We start from the raw sequence: 16,377 nt of genomic DNA on the forward strand, positions 1-16,377 counted from the left end.
ACATTGGTCGAGATCTAAAATAATCTATAGTACCTATTCACTATTTACGAAGTGGTTATTGGAACTTTAGAAGTAAAATAAAGGGGGATACATGTAGTGAACAAAGATTGTTCGTGCATAATATATCACATCTATCGGAAATTCACCTGGAATACCCATATCTAAGGTTTGATTATTTTCACTCCTTCTGCCATTGCAATAGACTAAAGACTTCAGTCGGTTACTACCATCAATACTTAATTCTAAGCAGTTATATTGTTTATCCGAAACATCCACATACAACTTCATTAAATAAAAGACCCAATGAAAAATAGGAACTCATTTATTTACATACATCCAAATTATATTTACATTGTAGCTCATTCCTTACCTAATCAAATGGCAACTTGAGCAAAGATAGGTTTACTTAAGTAAAATATTATGCATCACGTTATGTAAAAGCAGAAAAGTATATTAAAATATAGCTCTTTGAAGCCAGTTGGTACAGTTATAAACGATTTTCGAATGAAAGGTTAATAACCGAAAATTTATTAAAACTAAAAGAGTCATATAGAACGCGTTTTTAATATATAAAAGTTATAAAGTAAAGGAAATAAAATTGCTTTTAAAATATCTATATTTAATTATTATCCTAGCATTGACTTTAATCTGTCGCGTCGTTTCATTAAATTTTACTTTCAATACGACTGAGTCGCAAATCATTTTTTAAATACTCAGGCACGTACGAATATTTAAGCCACAATATATTTTTTATTCAAACTTTGTAGATTCCCTACGTTTCAATCGGTTAAATTGAAAATTTATTTCAAGTAAAAAAACGCCCATAATATAAATGAGCACAAAATTCTAACTAAACGAGACAAAATATACCGTATTACTTAACTATCAACGTTTATATTAGACTGTCCACAACAGTGTAAGGGATACTTACTTTTCCATTAAACGATATTGATCTATAAGTATAATAGCTTTTAAGACTATTATTGTCTGAGTATAAGATCCTGCACTTGTACGAACCCCAAGATATATCGATTCAATTACACCAAACATTTGCGCGTTGCAAAATTCAATATAATCTTTTGAGCGTATCAATTTGTTCTTTGCTCATATTTTCTTTACGCTAATTAAAATCGAGGAAATATTAAATTATATTTATGTAAAAACTTATAATTATAAGACACGGAATGTGATGTATTTAGATTGAATAGAATTATTAAATCATTAATCAAGTCAAGTTTGAAAAGAAACTACTACTAAGGGGTAGAATTGTTCCAAGAAATAAATGCCAAAACATGAAATTCAATGAAGTCTTTGGACTACATAATACAAACTACAACAAATTCTTCTTTGTACCAATTCCGTTATAACTTTAGTTGACTGCTTTATTTATCTATAAGTGTATCTTATACGGATAATATAAAAAAATGTGACGTTCGATAGTGCTGTATCACAATGAGCCCTGCATATGTTAACTTAATACTAAATTAATGTGTAATACTCGATGCGAAAGCTAAGGAGACGCTATAAATTCATATCATCCTCCGACTCGCTTTCGCTTGAATACTTATTTAGAGCCTTATGAATCTCTTCCTCGATTTCTATAGCGCTTTGCTGTTTATCATCTACAGCTAACTTGTTATACGCTATCTTGATATTGGAATCGTAATTATAACCACAGCAGGATACGCCCATTCGTTTAAGCGAACAAACAATCAATATGTAAAGCGAAATGCAAGTAACAAGAATTAATGCTATAGTGAGTATTAAATTGACTTTGTAGTGCCAATTAGCGTCGTTAATTTGCGGTAGAACGGTTTTAGGATAGCAGTAAAGTTTCGATTCAACATCAGACATATTGTAAAGTTGAGCGTCGTCTAAGCAGGAGGAACACTGACTGTTGTGGGGTCCTGTACAAGTGGCGCATGTATAATGGCAAGGGAGACAAATTAAAGGCGCTTTAGAAAAGTTATTTGAAGGTTCCATATCAAGCGCTTCAATCGTGGTAGGTTTGAGAACATCACCCTGTCGCTTCATCACGACTGAAGAGTCACCCGACTCCAAGTATGTGAGGTTACGTCTTCGTGAGCTTCGTTCCATTAAAATTTCACTGGCATAAGTCTCGGCCGGACAACGCTGATAGCATCGACCGTCGTACAAGTGCAAACCCTTCGCGCATTCTAGTGAGAAAGAGATAAAGATAAAATAAATACATGAGTTAAAAGAGGACCATCCGACACCACCCAGCACCGTACCAGCATCCATGCAGCATTTCTTGCCAGCGGACCATATGATGCAGAAGTTCCACTTGCGCGAGGCTCGAAGTTCTCAGGTAAAGATTATGAAAACAGGGTACGATAGGGGATGGTAAGTAGACTCTCGTAACTGATCTCAAATAATTTTGTCCAAACATTTGGAGATGATTACATAAAACAAACGGACGTTAACGTTGACGCTCGACGCATGCACAAAAGACACGTACAAAATTAAATGAAATCAGGAGAAAAATATTTCGAATGTTAAACGAAAAAGAAAAAAAAAGAATTAGGAAGATTTTAACATAATAGAGTAGTTTTAGAAGATAAATTAAGCTTGGAGCGACTATTATTAAATTGTTATGGGCCCATATAAAGCAAAGCGGTACATGCAGTCAATTAAACGTAACAAAACAAAAAGCCTAGAATATAAATTCACAGTTGATTATTTAACGTCAGTTTGATTTATAAAATAATATACATTTTTTATAATCTGTGACAAGACTCGACATTACATTTTAAATGAAAATCTATAAACATTTTGTAATAAAAGATTTTTTATTATTACATTTAATTCACATCGGATTCCATATATACAAATTATTCAGCATTTACATTTATTTATAAATACAATTATCGGATATCTAATTAATGCCGATCGATGAATTTTACATGTATACACCAAAACTTTTACAAAAATGAGCTTTTTGCCAATTTCTAACATCAAACGATAGTCACATAGTATAACGACAGCTGTTTTATTTCGTTATCGATCAAAAATCAACCTTATCATAAATATTCTAAAGTTTAATTTAGGAAGTAACTTTACATAATTAAGTCTAGCTACCAGTCGATGAGAAATCTTGAGTGTTCAGTCATTTTAAAAATTTACATGTATGTGAGCAATTTGTACAATTTTCCAAATTCATTATACGAATATATCTAATTATTTACAAACTTTAACATGATCTATGTTATATGGATTGGCAATCACTTATATGATCACAACCACGATACGCTATTAAATTTTACTCTAGTTATTATGTTTATTCACAGGGAACTACGTACTGTTTTATATTTAAGGCGTTATCCATGTGACAGTTATAATTTGTTTCGCATAAACCGATAATATATTTATATCATGCAAGAAGAAACGCAAAAAATATTTTTTAACTTGGTACCATTCAGTGTCTAAGACTAGGACCGACTTGAAAAACAAGTTTTATAAACTTATATTTATATATATAATGATTGGTTCATAATTATGCGATGTACAGATGATTTTCATAATAAAATAGTATTCATAGTGTAAAACTAAATCGCTTCCCGCCGCCTGTACTGTAAGATTATATAATCAATCAATAAGCAGAATGATTCAAAAGGAATATTCACATGTATTATACATGAATATTATAGAAGAGCAAAGCCGAAAATTTCAACTTTCCTAGCCGGATAAAAAACAAGATTTTTTTTAAATTTCATATGTAGACCTTAAAGTAGGTACCCGTGCGAAACCTTACATAGCTAGTAATGTATGAAATAAAAAAACAACTGATACATAGATTTAATTTATATTGTATATGATATAATCTGCTGTTAATTATGTTGATTTAATAGAGGACTAGAGAAAACTTCTGATAAATTAAAAAGTATTTTCAATGATTAACATTTCAATAAATGTGTTAATCCCCCTGTCCCACGCGGGCGAAGCCGCGGGCCGAATCTATTATTTTATAAGTAATAAAAGAAATATTCTTATATAGCGTGAAAGTGGGCTTGGAAATTCCATCTAAATCATTTTGTTACGCAACGCTATTTGATTTCCGCCTTTCTTACGATGCCGGTAAAGATAAAAATGCATTTTGCATATTCAGCGATGTTCTGCGATTAAGATATACACCAGAAAGTGAAATTTCAAATGTTTCATATCTACGAGTTGAAATTTCCGCGCGATAACGTCTAGGTGGAGTGTTTATACATGTGACAGAATTTTATTAGATACGTGCAGGTTTCTTGCGATGTCTTTCTTCATCGCTGAGCGCCACAAAATAAGCGCGCAATAACTCAGTAGTTCGTGCTAGTTTCAAGCTGTGCTCTTTGGGCGATCTACGAGTATGTACTGGGTGAATGCATATGTTTCCTTACTGCCAATCTTATTTGTTATTAATGTGTTTCATGCGTATATACGAAATATTAAATGTTTTAATCGTTACAACATTTCATTTGTTTGATGTAGAGTATATTTGTATACAGTAAATAAGTAAAGAGCATGCTACAAATGTTATAATGCATTGTAACATTTGTAGCTGTTTTAATTATATTGTTTATTTGATTACTTTACAATTCAATGACATTACTTAAATAAAAAAAAATCATATGTTAATATTTTTTTCAATGTTTGCGTTAAAGTTTTTAATATAGTTCTAATGTAAATGTCTTGCGCTTTGGATAACGAATTAGGAAAACTAAGCATTTAGGCTAGCGTGTAATCCAAGGCCTACCCTGAAATCGTACAAAGTCGGTCCTACTTTATAACCTTCAGTCGTTAAAGTTCCCTAAGCTTCGGACCTATCACAGAGATAACGCCGCTATAAACACTTAAGAGGTTAGAAGGCATAATTTATTGTTTTCCAAACTTATTGTACAGGATATGTTTGTTTTCGTATAGTGTAGGTAATGGCGAATTTTCCACATCTATCGACTACAAGGTATACATTATTTTAATTATGCTTTTTATTTGAAAAAATCGCCAAAACACTTCTTTATTATTTTTACAAGACGATTCAAATAAGAATAGGAGCTCGTGCCATCTTATAGCTTCATAGCTGTTATAATTTATTTTTAAACTAATTATGACTTCAACAAATTTGCTTCAACTTTTTATAAATACGTTTTCAGAAATAAGTTTTTATATTTTGAAAGTGGAAAATATTTTTTCTTTGCAAGACGTACTCTCCTTGTCACTTGACAGATCGCGATCATTCGAGGTCATTGACGTTCCTATTCTTATTAAAAACGCATTTTACTTTAAGTTAAACAATATATCTTATATCTTTCGAATAAATTAAAATAATTATTACATGCAACACGAGAAAATAAATGCATAACATTTGGTATCGTGTTTTAAATAAGTTGCCTATATTTGGTTTATGGCGACAAATAAATATTTATTGCTATTAACAACGTAACAATTGTAAAATATATTTCTATTGCATCATTGGAGGTTTGACAGTGTTTTAAGTAAAGGGTTCTTCAATTATTATATAAAACTAACTAATGCTTTAAATTTACGATCCTTTTTCTCAGAATATTAAATATGAAACAATTCACATACTTTTTTTTCAATTCAAGATATTTTTAGTTCAGGCACTTACCCGTTATAAAGCTGTTAAGAATAAAGCTTATGATTTAAAACCACCATGATTATTTTATGTTAATTGTTTAATCTTTAATGTCAATGTAATGATAGAAAAACCTACCACGAATATATAAACACTGAATACAATTATTAAGCATAAACTCCTAGTATTCTTACATAACTCGCATTGAAACGATTAGTCTGTCAGGAAAAGGATCGTATCTGACGGCGTGATCAGAAAGACTGAAGCATAACAATTGCCTGCAACTTTACCTTTAAGTACCGCGGGCATTTTCTAACTATAATTTTTTTTTATCCCTATATATAATTTTACACACTAATGTCCACTTTCATTCGAAATAATCATTCGAATACACAATGCAATTACCCGAGCAAAATGGACGTCTTCGATTTGGAATACATAATATTTAATTTATGTAATTGCACTTGTTCTCTAGCTCTTTAGTTTTGCCGAATAATAGGTTGATTTTACAAAATACCTATGAGATTATTGGACATAATTATAATTACAATATCATACATATTTTACATCGCAGTCATTTAGAAAGTTAGCTAAAAGGGGACATTAGTAGACATTAATAGTATTGAACACGTTCGATTTAATTTACCTCTAGTTTATATTTTAAACCACTGCGATATAAAAATAAGTAAGCTAGCATTATTTTACGTATCAAAGTATTCAGTTTATTAACCACTAACATACTATTACATTACATAAATCATAATAAAAGAATTGGACTATTATTATGCGGCCAACAGTTTCGAATAGACTATTACTATAGACTTCAACTAATGTATACAGGTATTCAATTAAGTACGTTGGAAATATTACAGCATTATGGCAGTATCAAACAATCAATAAAATTATTTATTTATTATTACAAACTGTGATCGGACATTATAAAATATAGAAAAAAAATAATTAAATAATTATTATATATAGTAACACCTTGTACTTATATTCGTATGAATTCAACTAAAATCACGAGCCTCGAGTACTAGGGCGCCAGTGCCGGGGCGAAGTTTCGAGGTAGCTGCAAGCAAGGCGCTCGCGGCGGCCTGTCACTCGTCCGGGCGGGCAGTTTCAGATTTACGCTAGCATATAGTGTACAGTTTGGCTTACTACTACGGGGTTGTTTGCTCGGGGGCTTAAACGAAATACCTTGACCCGAGATTAAGAGGAGGAGCAAGAGACACAAACCTAAACAGCGGTGCGGAGGCTGCGGTGCGTGCGTGGCGCACCCGCTCGCCGCGTACCCTCCCGGCTCTACGACTGGGCCTTCCTCACGAATCTGAATATATATACGCATTTATAAAACATTATCACATAACTCTAAAGGAATAATTAGGAAAAAATATTGTTAGTTTTACTAAAATAGTTTCGGGATATAAATTAGTTAAATATATAATTATTATAGGACATATTTTTCAACTAAAAAAATGTTAAAATTATACACAACATTACTAAATTACATAAAATTATTATCTGTTATCACATTAATTATCAGATTTGTGAACTTCATACCGCATTCGTATATCTGCAGCTTTGATTCAGCACAAACGAAATATCTACGTCAAAACGAATATATATTAACATCTGAATTTAACCGATCAAATTTTGTAAATATCGTACGATCAGTTCTTGTTTTGCTTAAACTTTAAAGAATCGATCAATTAATCATCGTTTTTTTTTTTTAAATCGAATAATATTCTGAAATAAGTATGTCATCAATCTAGTTAAAAAGTAAGATTTATTAATATATAATTTTTTATAAAAAAATATTTAAAGATCAAATTATGTATGTAATATTTAAAGATAAAATATTCAGGATTGTTCAAATAATCACTGCCGTTAACAGCTTGTCTATACCAGCCCCTTTAGATACAAATACTAAAAATTCAATATAAAATCATAATACATCGATCATATTACAATGATGTACATACTCAATAGTCTATAGAATGTGTGATATGCGATTAGTGTATTGATTTACATTATAACTACCAATCAATAACGTTAGTGTCGGATATCCTATCTATATGATCAAAAGATCACACAGCACTTAACTTCTGAATGGTGGGTTCAGCGTATTGTGTCTGACAGCGGTTGAACATAAATCATCAACAGCACGCTAGCATTATCTTTAACAGTTATTTCGACATTACTGCCCGATACAGCGCGTCTTTTGTTTTAGTTATATGATACAATTTTTATTTTTTCTATCATATATACATATATGATATACTGAATCGAGTTTGTTATAAATTATGATCATAACAATATGCAAAATAGCACTCACCGCGTGCGAATCATGCCATACAAGAGCCAGATCGTCGTCAATAGTGTTCTGTCTTACTTCCGGCGTTTCAGGGACATTCGCACCGCTCCATGACGTCACACCACTCGTCCCAACGGAGTTGCTTTCTGGCGATGCATCATACTCCTGAGCCGGCGTCTCCGTACCGTAGAATATTAACTCCCACTGCGTCAGCGGCCCGGCTATACAAACAAACGTTTCGTTTTGTAGCTGTTTTAATGAGATCTGTTGTTTATATTGTGCTTACGTTTCGTAGAAAAAAGCCATACGCGGTGAAAATTTTATGTTAAATTTTACAGAAAGGGTTGTATAATTTATAAAATATTCTGAATGTCAAGTGCTATTACATACTTTCGTTATTATGAGGCTTAATAGTGGTAGGTATATATTTTAAAGCATTTTTATTATCTGTAAAATAAATATATAAAGTAAACATAAAAAGATTACTGCGATTTTAAAATAAATTTGCAAAATAATTAAAAAACTTATTAAAACTTAAATTAATATTAAATCAGCTAAATGCACTACCTACAGTTACGAGTTATGATAGGTTTTAAAAAAGTCGGTTTGTAGCTCATACCGTTGGTATTACTATTAAAATACCAGAAAAAGGAAAACATTGAAAGCTTTTAAATACAAGCAGAATTGTTAATGTTTATATGAAAATTATATTTTGTTATTTTAATAGTAAGGCCAGAATAAATAATATCGTAAAAATAAAATACAAGAAAACAAAATAAAAAAAAAAAAAAACAGAAAGTCACTGCCAAATTGGTATAAATCGTAAATGAAAAACTTAATTCCAGCGCAACATTTCTATCAAATGACCGTCTGCTACTAAATAAAATTTAAACAACGCAAACACACGACATGCAAAGAGCAAGTCCGAAACAAAGGTAATTGACGTGCAAGCTTAAACTAGGCGGCGACCAAATAAAATACGCGCAAAACGAATCAACGGACAACATGCACAAGGTACCGTTGGCTTGCAGCGGCGCTGGATATATTCGCTGAATTTTCGGATACTGCTCGAACAGATTTGACATCTTACGCCCTCTGACATCGGACAAGGGATCTGTTATATCCCCTCGTAAATTGAGGCTCAAATCCGCCGTGGTCGACGTCGTCGGGCGTGACGTCGTACTTTCTATTGGCGAGCGTGTGGCGGGTCGACCTTGTTTTTTCTGCGAATTCCTATTTGGATTCTTTGAATTCTTATTCTTTTTCCTTTTGACGAGACCTACTGTATACTGTGTAGGTACGATATGGACGGCTTTCCCTCTATTATTTTTTCGTCCGGCCTGTAATACTACAGGACGAGTTGCATTGCTCCTATTTCTCATTATCGGATTTCTAAATGGTATAGGGTCGTTTTTTGCAGCCGGTGTGCTTGTTCCGTATAAAGTCAATGACCAGTCTTGTAATGTCGCTCGACCTAAAGTATCGAAAGTGTTTTTTTGTAAGTCCCATGAGTTTCGGCAAGAATTAAGCGGAAACTTTTCAAACTTTATTGAAGTAAGCAAACATTTAGTTTTCAGTCAGTTCCGATTTATGGGCTTCTTTCTAGACTTTGATATTAGTAAAGTTGAGAATCTCTCGTGACTAAAGTTTTCTTGTTATTGAGATTTATAGTTCTTTTTTTACTGATGTTTAAAAAAATATTATCGTATTCATTCTCTTTATGGTAGATATATCATAAATATTTAAAAAAACACAATAAATGACTTTATAAACTACAGATTCAAAGTAACAAGTCAATCTGAAGTCTTTGAATCGACGTCAAGAACACGAACCAATAATTTATACAATAGAAAGTCGAAAGTTTTCTGAACGATTTTGTGATCTGGATCGGGATAAGTTGCACATTTTATTCTTACAACAGCAACCGTTCGTGAAGTGCACTCAATGACGGTCAACACTTCTCGACCATGTAAACTTTCATGAACATCATGAAAGAATATAACGAAAGACAAAGGCATCGTATGACAGGCATTGAATAACGCTGTGAATGATATACTAAAACATGTCTAGTTTTTCTTACAATTTTTATTTACGTGATTATTATTATTTTTTTGATAATATTGATCGTATTAGAAATACTGTTATATATAAATTTCATTATTATAATTATGATTGTATTCAATCTACTTACCCAAATATCGTCCTTCGTTCGAAACCTCAAGCTGCCAGACCCCGAGGGGCGACTCTCCCCACATATGTACAGACATGAACGGCCAAGAATTGAAACCCGCGCGCGAGGAGTCGTGTGGTCTGTCGGAAAATTAACCGGCTAATTACATTAGCCCCCAGAGGAACGTCATTTAATGCTACGCTAAAGTACTTCTCTAATTAGCCGTATAACTTTGAAATGGTGTCATTTGTTATGTAGTGCACTTTTAACTATCAATTTGACTTTAGTACTTATATATCTATACAGAATAAAATTTACAACATTGCAAATTTCATACAGAAATGTAAGTTTTAATAACATTTCCTACGAATAACAAAAGTGATCATTCCAAAAATATTTAAATCACTAACATACAAATTAAAATAAAACGCATATTTATTTTAAATCAATACCACAATTATATTTTAATAATATTTCAATAAATGAACTCGCATCGCTATAATATCACGGATATGGTCCTCAAAGTAAATTAAATGTCTAATTTACATCTGTATGAAGACCTACATTGATATATTTTTAGTACTATCGCTATGTCATTATAACTTTTATTCTGAAGGTATTAAGAACTTGAATTGTATAAATCTACGTAGCAAAGAACATTGTGCAGAGACCGAGTGAAATGAGGTTTTATTGCTACGTATGCTGTTTCAGAGTGATAAAGTGCGCCACTGACTGCCTCGAAGTTCAGTAATTGCGCTGTTAGTCGAATGGTATGGAGTAAGATGTATCGTATATGATATCACGCCTCAGCATTACGTACCGACATAATGTCCTAGCGGTATAAAATTATAAATGTGTTTTATGTGCGGGTAGTTTAAAAATAAGAGTGGTCAATGCTTATGAGCTCTATATAAATACATATGTATATACAGATATGTACCATATATACACTCGTATTTTACTACTAAAATGCATACTTTGATCTTAATTAAGAAGACAAATAAAAAAGAAATGTTCAAACCATTAAATTGGTATGTATATTTTTATATAGTCTATTAAAAGAAAAATCATTATTTTTGTATTTTATACAACCGAGACTTTAAGATATGAAATTATAAATTTAATATTAACATTTCATATTATGTTCAGTGAAAAACAACGTCAAAACATTTGGGTAGAATATTTTAAAGAGATTGGCAACTTGCCTTATTTATAAAAGTATTAAACTAAGCCCTAACTATACATGGTAGAAAAATACATGAAATTCTTACCGGGGCGCGAGTAATGTAACCCTGGTACCAGCTGGCGAAGTGAGGGCAATACGCAGGTCGCCACGCCGGGCCGCTGACAGTGACACACGCGCCTGCACGTGCTCCAAGTAGTTCACTCCGGGACAAGCGCCTACATCCAACTAAGACAACGTGAAAATATAAAGCATTTATTTATTTCAAATTCATTTTGATAAAAACCACTTCTTGTCCGGTGAGCACGCAATAGATAATTTAAAAATCGAACCCAGTATTACTTCAACATTTGCGTCGTCACAACTTTTAATATAATTGTGAATTTTTGTATTGCAATAAAATATAAGGCTAATATTAAAAACTGGTTGCTCAAACACAAACACTATCAAATAAAGTAATTTATTGATAGATTTTTATTACAATACAGAAGATTCTAAAATGAAATCACCGCTGATTGCGGTTTTAATTTCGTTCATAATCCAAATTATCAACCGCATACATAAATCGCCATCGCTAGCCGATCCTGATATCAAGTAACAAAGTTATAATTAGTATGAAATACGATTGAAACGTAAACAGATTCACAATGATTAGGTTCAAATAAATAAATAATATTGTGTAAAATTGTAAGCGCGCGCACTCATTTAGCGCCATTCCTTATGTAATAAGACCCCACATTTTCAAGCTCCAATATTCAGACACAGCAGCGCCAATTATTGTAAATTTGCTAGTCTCATATTCAGCGGTATTGGTTTTTGTACTTATATTGTCTTTGTAAAGCAAATCACATAAGCGCTTTGGCGCTAAATTTTATACGCTATTACATTATTACAATTTCTAGTAGATACAATAATGGCAATAGAACTTAACATAGGATCGTAATAAGGCACTGAATTCAGTAAATTCATAGCTGAATAATTTCAATGCAAATGTACAGTGCATTTACGAATGTTGCAATTTGTACAGACAGCTAGACAATACCTGGAACTAACCTATATTACTATTTTAAGTGTTCTAATTTCTATGAATTTGAATACGTAGTCACGAAACAAGAAGTATACAATTAATATATAAATATAATTAGCAAATTTATTATTAGTACCTGTGTAGAAAATAAAACTAACCTGTAGAGTTATAGAAGACCTAGGGGGCACGGCTCGTTGAGGCCTTGGGGCAGCTAGTTCACATCGTCTTTGTGCGGGGACCGGTTTCCAAGACCTTGCAAGCCGAACCATCCCAGCGGCATCCAGTAGTCCGTAACCAAAGGAATGTGATACGTTCCTTCCGACACCATTGACCCTCCATTCCCCGCCGATACTCAAGCGTTCTGGTCTTGCGGTCCGAACAACTGCAGGTTGAATATGTTATATAACAAAAAGTTTTATGCAATCAATTGAACATTTTACATTTACAATAAACGTGAGATTTTGATATAAAATTGAAACTGAATAAAATTTTAAAAAGTATGTTCTTGTAAGAATATACGTAGGAACGAGACTATTTTACTCGTAAATACACGAGTGTTATGTTAAAGTCAAGCGTTTTCCTAAATGTCCCAAATTTTACTGTGAAATACTGCTAAAAATCTTAGTAATTACTTTTTATCAAATAAAGAAAAACAAGGTTATGATTTATTTGGAATAATTGAATAAAATCGAAAAAATCAGTTTCAGTCGTGCTTGCTTGGGTTTGAACCCATGTTCGGTTAAGATTTATGGTATCTAATCTCCATCTCGGCATTTTTGAAAAAAAAAATAGTAATTGTATGACAAAGGGAATAATAGCATAACGTTTTATTGTAGGCAATCAAATAAAAATCGTGTAAACGACCATATTTATACTAATATTATAAATACGAAAATAAGTGAGTTTGTTTGTCTGTTGGTCTATCTGTTTGTTTCTCTGTCACGGCCAAACTACTAAATCGAACTCCAAGCAAGGACTTTTTATGTCTAACACCTGACGTCTGACCCTAAAACGCGAGTGAAGCCGCAGCAATAACTAGTGTTATATACTTTTACGATGGTATAGTAACTATAGAATACTGTATTGTAGTTTGATGCACTAATAATAACAATAAAAATATATAATTCATGAAGCGTAAAAGTTGCGCTTTTTTCAAGCATTTGTGGGCAGTTAGTCTTGTCCGGCGCGGTTCGATACATTAACAATATTGGCACCATATATCACGAGTTTGGTATTATCTGTAATCCTCGGTAATCCCGTATCTAAATGGCTTTTAGATAAAATGGAATTTAGCGCGAATAAATGCACCACGCTTGAGTTGGGGCCATCCTAAGTGTTTATTCATTAAAGCAAAACTCGGGACGTTTTGTTGTTTTAGATTTGTGAATAATGGACTTCATATTTTATGCATTTGTTTGAATAATAAAAAAACATACCCAGTTAGATTCATTTTAATTTAGAAAGAATAAAATACGAGTTTATTACAAAGAAGGTTTTACAGAAGATAAAATGTAGATACTCAAATTTAGTTGATTTAAAAAAAAATGGTCTATTGTATGGGATGAAAAATTTAAAATGAAGAGGAACAGAAATAACATCAGAGCAATAACTAATATCAACTATTATAATATTGGACTTGTAAATATGTTTCAATCTTAATTATATTACACTAGCGATACTTGGCGAACGTACTTCCATCTGCACGGTGATTGGTTCAAAGGTAACACTGTACATGGTATAAAAATTGAAGTTCTGAAACGCCATCTAGCGGCGATTTACAACTAAGTGGTAGTATTAAAACCTTTTCCGGAAAAACAAACACATATGCCAACTTAATAGTATCGGTTTAACGATATTAAAATCTTTGAATCTCAAACAGTCTTATATATAATAATGTATATTGAACTATTATTATTTATATATAAAAATGTAAAAACTCGCTATAAGATGAAGATAAATCGCTGCAGTACCTTTGTCAATACCTATCAACGGACCGCCGTGACAATTTGTATATAAAAACTGACCGGACGATATCCTCCGGATTTTGCTATCAAGATATACATCTATTTAAACTGCCTTATTCACACACAGCATTTTGAATGATTTGTTTCCTCGTTAAGTTAAGTAATCAATTATTTTTTAATAAAATAAAATTAACAAATATTATTTTATTAAAAAATAATTGATTTCCAGGCTGTTTCAAATAACTAAAATATAATTTTCATTGTACACGGAAAATGGTTAAAAAAAAATAAAAAAATATATCCCGCTGAGTTTCTTTCGCCGGTTCTTCTCAGGTCTGAGGTGCTAAATTCCGAACCGGTGGTAGATTTTTGACAATCAATAAGCAAGTGTATACACTTCTATATTGAATAAAGATTTTTGACTTTGACTTTGACTTATCTAAATTGTAATCTTTTTAGCAAAGAAATTTGCCTCTTAGTCGCCTTAAGCACTGAGACATTTTGTTAACACGAGTCATATCATATCACACATCGATAATTGAACGTTGGGGGCCGCGCCTTTGTAAGTAATTAGACTAAAAAGTTATGTTTTTTGTGAAATTTGTGTTTGTAATTTTACCGATATGTTGCATATCCCTCCATGTAAGGTCTCTGTTTGCCTGCAACGCAAGCGCACAAATACCCGCTGCAAGAGGCGCGGACGCAGACGTGCCTGTGTGTCCAGCTGTGCACGAGTGGTGGAGGTCAGTGGTCACAACCTAGTATGAAATTGATTTATTTAGAAATTATTGTTAAATTTTAAAAAAGGTCTTGGGTGGTCGTATTAATTTCGTTAAAGTTTATATGCAGGCAAAAGTATAAACTATGACTTCATTATATTAATTCAAAGAATATAAAACCTTTTTAACACTATATATACATAACATTTTCTTTAACAACCATAATTTTATATTAAGAAAGAAAGGTAGACGTTATCCATATGGTAAGTGGTCGCCACCATGGAAATTCTAAGTAATTCTAAGAAATTCTAAGAAATATTATCAGTAACGCGGTCTGGTTACAGTCTACCGTTTTATTTAGGTGTCCTTTTTGCCTTGTACTTACCATTCAAACTAGAATATTATTTTATTATGTAGGTAGTCGGACGGGCGAATCGGCTATCTAAAGGTAATTGGTCACCACCGCTCACAAACATTGGAGCTGTAACCTTAGTAACTAACATGTTATGTTTCTTGTGCCTGTAGGTACACTGGCTTACACATCCTTCAAACCGGAATGTAACAATACTAATGAAGTTTGGAGTTAGAATATCTGATGAATGGATGTTACCTACCCAGTAAATACTGTAAAAACTATGCAATAACTAAATGGTACCTGACTAAGTGGGCAAATAACTCTACCAGCATGTTATATTAAAATTCATACAATTAAATAAAACCACAATTATCACTGACCTGTTTTTCATTAATAGCTCCTGAACTATAAGTTGCAGCAAGAGTCGAACTGCACATCTCCGAGTACCACGGTACCTCGCCTCTTTCCGTCGCAGACGATATGGAGAGGGTCCAGATGGAGTTGGTATAACCGTCACAATTACAATTGTCGTGTTCTCGACCGCCGTTACCCGATGCCCATACGAAGATTGATCCTTTGCCATTACGTCCCTGTGTAATAAATTGAAATATTGTACTGATTAAAGTCGCACTTATTGGAATTAATACGTTTGCCTGGAGCCATATTTATTATATTGTTCAGTAGAACTATCGACTATAAATGGATCACATTGTTTCATGTTAGCCCGAATTTCACATACAAATACATTCTTGTATATAATTTCATCGTTATTTTACGAGGAATGTATTAACTTCCATCTATTGTATATTTAACAAATATTTACGTTAAAATTGTGGCTTGTGGTGGTTGTAACCACTAACTTTAAAATTATCGATATAATTATAATGTAGTAGATAGAATAAATAGAAGAGAAATAAACAAATTTTAGAGATAAACACACGCACTTAGTAATAGAACCAATATAGTTCTCATATTTTAATTCAATTCTTCATCACTTGTTTGATGACTGAACGCCGTTGTCAACTATCGTTGGTATAATGGTAAGCTTG

General features: G+C 32.4%; 1 protein-coding gene across 7 annotated transcripts in view; it reads right to left on the reverse strand.

Annotated features, from left to right (window-relative positions):
* Positions 1-331: 331 nt before the first annotated feature.
* Positions 332-16,377, reverse strand: part of LOC125067953 (furin-like protease 1) — a 163,959-nt gene continuing 147,913 nt past the window's right edge. For 6 of the 7 annotated variants that reach the window (XM_047676884.1, XM_047676883.1, XM_047676887.1 and 3 more), the window contains exons 8-16: positions 15,709-15,918; positions 14,874-15,012; positions 12,449-12,672; positions 11,352-11,491; positions 10,102-10,220; positions 8,929-9,384; positions 7,932-8,131; positions 6,833-6,923; positions 332-2,177 (exon numbers count right to left, since the gene is read on the reverse strand). In XM_047676884.1, the coding sequence (XP_047532840.1) occupies positions 1,522-2,177; positions 6,833-6,923; positions 7,932-8,131; positions 8,929-9,384; positions 10,102-10,220; positions 11,352-11,491; positions 12,449-12,672; positions 14,874-15,012; positions 15,709-15,918 (2,235 nt within the window). In that variant the 3' untranslated portion in view covers positions 332-1,521. The remainder of the gene's footprint in view (positions 2,178-6,832; positions 6,924-7,931; positions 8,132-8,928; positions 9,385-10,101; positions 10,221-11,351; positions 11,492-12,448; positions 12,673-14,873; positions 15,013-15,708; positions 15,919-16,377) is intronic. The other variant, XM_047676888.1, reaches the window with a different exon arrangement.

Source organism: Vanessa atalanta, chromosome 12, assembly GCF_905147765.1.
Source record: "Vanessa atalanta chromosome 12, ilVanAtal1.2, whole genome shotgun sequence".
NCBI classification, from domain to species: Eukaryota; Metazoa; Arthropoda; class Insecta; order Lepidoptera; family Nymphalidae; genus Vanessa; species Vanessa atalanta.